This window comes from Poecilia reticulata, unplaced genomic scaffold (genome assembly GCF_000633615.1).
Source record: "Poecilia reticulata strain Guanapo unplaced genomic scaffold, Guppy_female_1.0+MT scaffold_269, whole genome shotgun sequence".
Taxonomy (NCBI): Eukaryota; Metazoa; Chordata; class Actinopteri; order Cyprinodontiformes; family Poeciliidae; genus Poecilia; species Poecilia reticulata.
In genome coordinates, this window is record NW_007615051.1 from 133,268 (window position 1) to 139,282 (window position 6,015).

Consider the following 6,015-nt stretch of genomic DNA (forward strand, 5'->3'; position numbering starts at 1 on the left):
GATGGATGGATGGATGGATGGATGGATGGATGGATGGATGGATGGATGGATGGATGGATGGATGGATGGATGGATGGATGGATGGATGGATGGATCTATTAATGTCGATGTGTTTTTATTTGTGCTAGGAAACCACAAGATGGAGAATAAGAATAGTGAGTGAGGATCTCATTTCATATTAACAAACTGACACTCAAGTACATTTCATAATTTAGATCTTAGAATTCCTTGGCATCGTTTGTTTTATTGCTTTTCCACTACAAATGAATTAGGTCACATTTACCAATTGTTTGAAGATCTGTAGGAGGCTGGATTCAGATCCTGTTCTCAGAGTTTAGGTGATGTCGGCTTTTGACCACTGAGTTGTGTTAGAACCAGAAGAGGACCAATCACAGAAGATTTCATGTCTCTTTGTAGGGGATAGAAGTTATATTTTGAATTCTGGCCCTGCTGCTTCAACAATATTACAAAAGTGAGGAGATGAGAAACATCAATAACTCTAGATCCTCCATGCCTTATAAGAAAACTCACCAAATTTCAAGTTGATCAATCAAAGCCTTGAAGAATATGTTTGGTCAAGTGCAGGTTTAATGAGCTGGTCATACATTTTAGACCAGCTCATTAAAACCCTGAATAAAATCTTGGATATTTTCATAAGTTTCATGTGTGAAGAGTCTTGGTACTGAATTTTCAGATTTTTGAGATTGATAAATTAAGGAAAATTTTGAACTACAAAAATCTGTTCTAATGGCATCGAGGTCAAACGTTGAGCATTTCTTCCTTGTTTCAACAGATGCTGAAGGAATCATCCTGGTTTTGATGCATCACACCAGAGATCCTGATTACTCAACTGCTGGGACAAATTGGTCTGAAACAATCAATAATGTTGACTTGGATGTTCATGTTCTGTTTCATGAATCTGTGCCGGGGTTGTTGGAATGTTCACAAAATGTCAAGGCAGTGGATCAAATTGTTACATTTTTAAAACAAAAAAAAGAGTAAGCAGGACCAGCCAAAAGAAGAGAAAAAAAGAGGAAAGTAAATAAAAATGTAAAAAAAGAAAAGGAGATTGAACTATATCAAAATGCAAAAGCATAGAGAAAATAATCCTTCACTTCAGGACTGATTTACTGTGAAACAGCTACATATCGACTTTCTAACATAAAATAAAATAAAAATTATTCTCGGTAACAAAACAAATTATTTTAAAAACATTATATGTATAAAACATAAGGATAATGAAGTTCAACACCTGAGATGAATTATGATGTCTTTGATGGTATTAAAATATATTTTCCAAGTTCTGATTAGACAAAAAAGTAGAGAACGGTCAGAAAAAGAGAAAATATCCACTGAGCGACAGTTCTGTGGGCGCAAATGCCTTGTTGATGCCAGAGATCATTGGAGAATGGCCAGACTGGTTTGAGCTGATAAAACGGCAACAGTAACTCAAATAATCACTCGTTGCAACCGAGGCATGCAGGAGAGCATCTCTGAGTCCACAATATGTCGCATGGGCTACATCAGAGGTTCCCAAACTGTGGGGTGTGCCCCTAGGGGGGGGCACCTTGTCTTTGCAGGGGGGGCGCGGGAAGCCGTCTGGATGAAAAAAAAAAAAACAAACAAAAAAACCTGAACGCTGTATGCGCTGGGTTTTTACCTTAGAATGGCCAAGTCTCTCTGTCGATTTTATACAGTAGGGGCTTCCGCACTTCCCATATGTGTGTCCTCTGTCACTTTTATCAGCAGTTAAAACTGTTTAATCCGTTGTTAACATGTGGTAATCTGTTTTTCTGAGCCGCCTTTAAACGCAAGGAGACCTGCTGGTGCTGTGCGGAGCTACGCAGGTGTGTTAGAATCATGGCAGCAAACCAGCAAAACGCAAAGAACTTTTCAAAGTTTTTCTCCCAAACTAACAGACTGTTTAGTAAAGCTGTTTGATGCAGGTAATGTTAGCTAAAAGATGACTAGCTAGCTAATATTAATACATCACCTTAAGCTTGTTAACAAGTAGCTTGCAGGCTAAGTTGTTGTCTATGTTCAGCTATGATTCATTTTGCCCCCCAAAAAGTTGATTTCCCCCCTTGTTCATCTGGAGTCAGGGCTGAGTATAACAGCAAGTCTCTAAGAATCCACCCTCCACCCCCTTCGCTCACACACATCGTTCAACCAGACAGCTATTTGTAAGCCATAGGGGGGGGGCAGAAAAAGTTTGGGAACCACTGGTGTAAACGATGGAGGGAGGAGAGAGATGCGCATTTTGTTGCTTGAAAACAGGAACTATTTTGAGTTTCTGTCGCCAAATCCGATTATTATTATCGACTTTGGGCCTGTTTTGTTTCTAAAGTAGCTTGCAAATGAGTCGTGGGCTGCGCTTTTTGGGGTTCGTTTTTTAACGTGAAGTTAATCATTTGGGCTTGGAAATAAGCAGAGACATAATAAATCACAGAATTTGTCTGTCATCCAGTTCGTTTACATCAGACTCTCCCTGTCCATCATTTCTCGGATGATCCATCCCTCTGTGTCTTTGTTAATGTTAATATATTACCTGTGAATGACGTCGAGCTTCGCATTGAACTCCAGAAAACTGCAAACATCGAGACTAATATGAACAGAGCAATAAACGTGAAAACAGCCACGAATGAACGTGTCTGTAAAGTTGTGCAACTAAATGCCATTATAATTATTAATATTAAGATAAGTGTCACAAATCTGTACAGAAGGATATTTGAGTTGTGGAGCCGCAGGAGGAGAGCTGTGCGCTCTGACAACAAACACAGGGCCGTAATGCAGAACCTGGAGGCTGGGGGGAGGAGTGGGGGATTTAAAATCCTTCTTAAAGTTTTCCAGACAATAGTGGAACACACAACTTACAATTTTTTTTGTACTGTTGTAACCATTAAACAATGTCCTCTTCAGGTCAACTTTATAAGTGGAGACACATTGTTGATGTTACTATTATGAAATAGCTTGCAATTAAGTATTGGCAAAGCTCAAAGTAATTTTTACAGGTGGTGGAGCGTTGTTGTTGTCAGCAGCTTCTGAAAGTAACTAAAAAAATTACTTTTAATGTAACTTAGTTACTTTCCAAATCAAGTAGTCAGGAATTTAACTAAGTAAATTTTTCAAGGAGTAGTCAATAATCCGATTAAAGTAACTTTTTCAAAGTAACTATACCATCACTGGTAACAACGGCACTTGACAAAATGTAATGCTTCAATTGTTGACTGTGTGTTCAGTGACTTTGTATTTTTATTATGTAAATCACCTTAAACTGTCTTGTTGCTGAAATGTGTGTTGTATATTCATTTTCTGGTTCTGTTGGACCTCAGTGCAGCTTTCGACCATGTTGACCATGACATTTCACTGAATTGACTGGAGAGTTGGGTCGGACTCTCCGGTCCAGTGCTCCAGTGGTTTGAATCTTACATAAAGAACAGGGATTTCTTTGTTTCAATCGGAAACTTCTCATCAGAGAGGTCAAAGGTCACAAGTGGGGTACCCCAAGGTTCAATCCTAGGGCCCCTTCTTTTCAATATTTATATGCTCCCACTGGCTCAGGTTATAACAAGAAATAATCTTTCTCTTTCTTACTGTTTATTCAATGTCACATGTTGTTTTTATTTTGTTTTGTTTTGTGTAAAGCACCTTGAAATGCCTTGCTGCTGAAATGTGCTATACAAATAAAATTTGATTTGATTTGATTTCATGACCATGATTACGTTACTCACTTCTTAATAAAAGAAGTGAGTAAAATATCCCTGCTTTCCATAGTTTCTGACAAAGTTTAAGTAGAAAACCAAATAAAAAGCATGAGCCAAGAACTATTTCAATAAAAGAACAAACTCAGATTTATTAGGTGAACTTAAGTTAAACTCACTGAAATTTAAAAGTTAATGTTAGTGAAATTAACCCTTTTGTGCATGAATTATGATCCTTTGTGTCAGGATTTTCTTCAATTTTTTATTTTTTTTATTTTCTTAAGGCATAAAAAAGGTAGGAAAGAAAATTTGTAAAAAAATATATATTTTTTTATCTTTTATAGGTGATCAATTGTAATTTTCTCCAAATGCAAAGTTGTTATTGGAAAAATACATCAGTAGTATTGTTCTTTAGTGGTTATCTATTCTTTTTTACCTGCCAAAGTCGTCTACAGTAGAAGGAGGGACCTGGACGGTTGGCATGCTTTATTGGCTGTTGGCCATATTGGATTTAAACAAATAATTTCTTGCATTTTCAGCTGATGGCCAGTAGACAACTGTCCACTGCAGTGACCACTATGCATGAAAGGGTTAATGTAAACTAAATAATTTTGAAGCAATGGGTTTGCAAATACTTTTTTAAGTCAGGAGAAATTAATTAGGTTTTGCAGTGTATTTTGCTGTCTGTTGCCATTTCTGTGGTGCTTATACTGTATTAGTGTTAAACCAACTTAAAGAAAAAAAGTTTACGTTAAACAGATACTACTGACTGGATAACAAACAGTTCTGTGGCTTCACAGTGTGTCGGAGTAGTCGTCTCCAAAGTCAATCATCAGCCTCAGAGCACTCAGGATCAGAGTGGTGACGTCTGAATTCAGCTCAGTTTCATCACTGTAGTTCTTCACTGGGAGGATGCAGTTCATTGGGATCCCCAGACTGGAGCTGAAGTCAGTCATCTGTTTAAAAAAATCTATTTATTCAGAGTCTAATATGGTGAGGGAGGTTCTCATGTTTTGCATAACTTTCTATAACTCACCATTCTCTCTAAATGTTTGCTCCTGTAGATGTTTCTCAAATCTCTTTCTTTTTCACCACAGCCATCAAAGTGGGTGAGAATCGCCAGCTGAGGGATTTCTGTGGATACAGAGTTTTCTTGAGTAACTTTTTAGATTAACAATTAATATATCAAGAACCTCAAAGCAATGCTACTCAGATGCTATAAGAGCCATTTTTGAAAATCTAGAAGTAAGATGTTATGAAAAAAGAGAAAGCAGAAAAATGTTATCTTAATATTTTTGTACACAATTTTTCCTCTTACATTATACAACCAACTATACTAATCAAGCTCGAGAGTTTTGCTGTCTTGTGTAAACAGCTGCATTACTTTCCTGAATGTAAATGTGATTGTATAACTTATTTCTATTCTTACCCAGATCACTGGCTGCTTCTCTGACTTTGCTCATTTTCTGTAAAACAGACGACTTCATTTTTGGTGAGTCAGCAGAATAAACACAAACCAGAACATGAACTCTGTCACTGATGGACGGGGAAGAAATGTAGCCAAGATCATCATCAGAAAGAGAAGATGCAGGATTGAACTGTGGAAATAAATAACAAAGTTATGAAAAATCTGTATGGAGATATATAGTTTCACATAAAGCAAGGTATGTGAGATATGTGAAATGTGAAAGTGTTTTAGAATCTAAGCCAATTAGAACCTGCCTTTTAGGTGACTGTTAAAAATTATTTTAAAACTCTATATTTATACCTTATATCCATCCTTCACATGACCCTTCAAGGCCAGTATGATGTCGTCTGTTCTGACTCCTCTTCCATCTCCGTCCTCCAGACCCATGATGTCATTGAACACAAAGGGATAAAAGTTCCCCCTGCTTTCTTTCTTGATTTCATAGGTTTGATACTGAAAGAAAAAAAAGAGGTTTTTATGTAAGCAGTACACAAATAGATGTAAAATATATATTTTAAACAATGAGAAGAGCTGCAAATCTTCTTCAAAATATATTAACTATTTTATTTACAAATTCTAATTTTTTTTGTAGATTTCAACCTTCAAAGGTGCACTGTGGATAGAAGGGAAATGTGTAATAAAAATTATATCATAAAATGTAAAAAAAAATATCAGCTAACTTTTCACTCAGACATGTGCCTGCAATGAACTGGCGACCTGTTGACCACTGGAGAAAGGCACCAGCACCCCTTGGATGGATGGATGGATGGATGGATGGATGGATGGATGGATGGATGGATGGATGGATGGATGGATGGATGGATGGATGGATGGATGGATGGATGG

The 6,015-nt window shown here is 37.1% G+C and overlaps 2 protein-coding genes across 2 annotated transcripts in view; both read right to left on the minus strand.

Annotated features, from left to right (window-relative positions):
* The window catches only part of LOC103460646 (interferon-induced protein 44-like), a 25,245-nt gene extending 21,061 nt beyond the window's left edge, over window positions 1-4,184 (minus strand). The window contains exon 1 of the mRNA XM_008402912.1: window positions 4,138-4,184. Within this exon, the coding sequence (XP_008401134.1) occupies window positions 4,138-4,184 (47 nt within the window). The remainder of the gene's footprint in view (window positions 1-4,137) is intronic.
* Window positions 4,185-4,495: 311 nt separating this feature from the next.
* Window positions 4,496-6,015, minus strand: part of LOC103460647 (interferon-induced protein 44-like) — a 2,627-nt gene continuing 1,107 nt past the window's right edge. Inside the window, exons 4-7 of the mRNA XM_008402913.1 lie at window positions 5,470-5,622; window positions 5,131-5,299; window positions 4,738-4,835; window positions 4,496-4,657 (exon numbers count right to left, since the gene is read on the minus strand). Coding sequence (XP_008401135.1) covers window positions 4,496-4,657; window positions 4,738-4,835; window positions 5,131-5,299; window positions 5,470-5,622 — 582 coding nt within the window. The remainder of the gene's footprint in view (window positions 4,658-4,737; window positions 4,836-5,130; window positions 5,300-5,469; window positions 5,623-6,015) is intronic.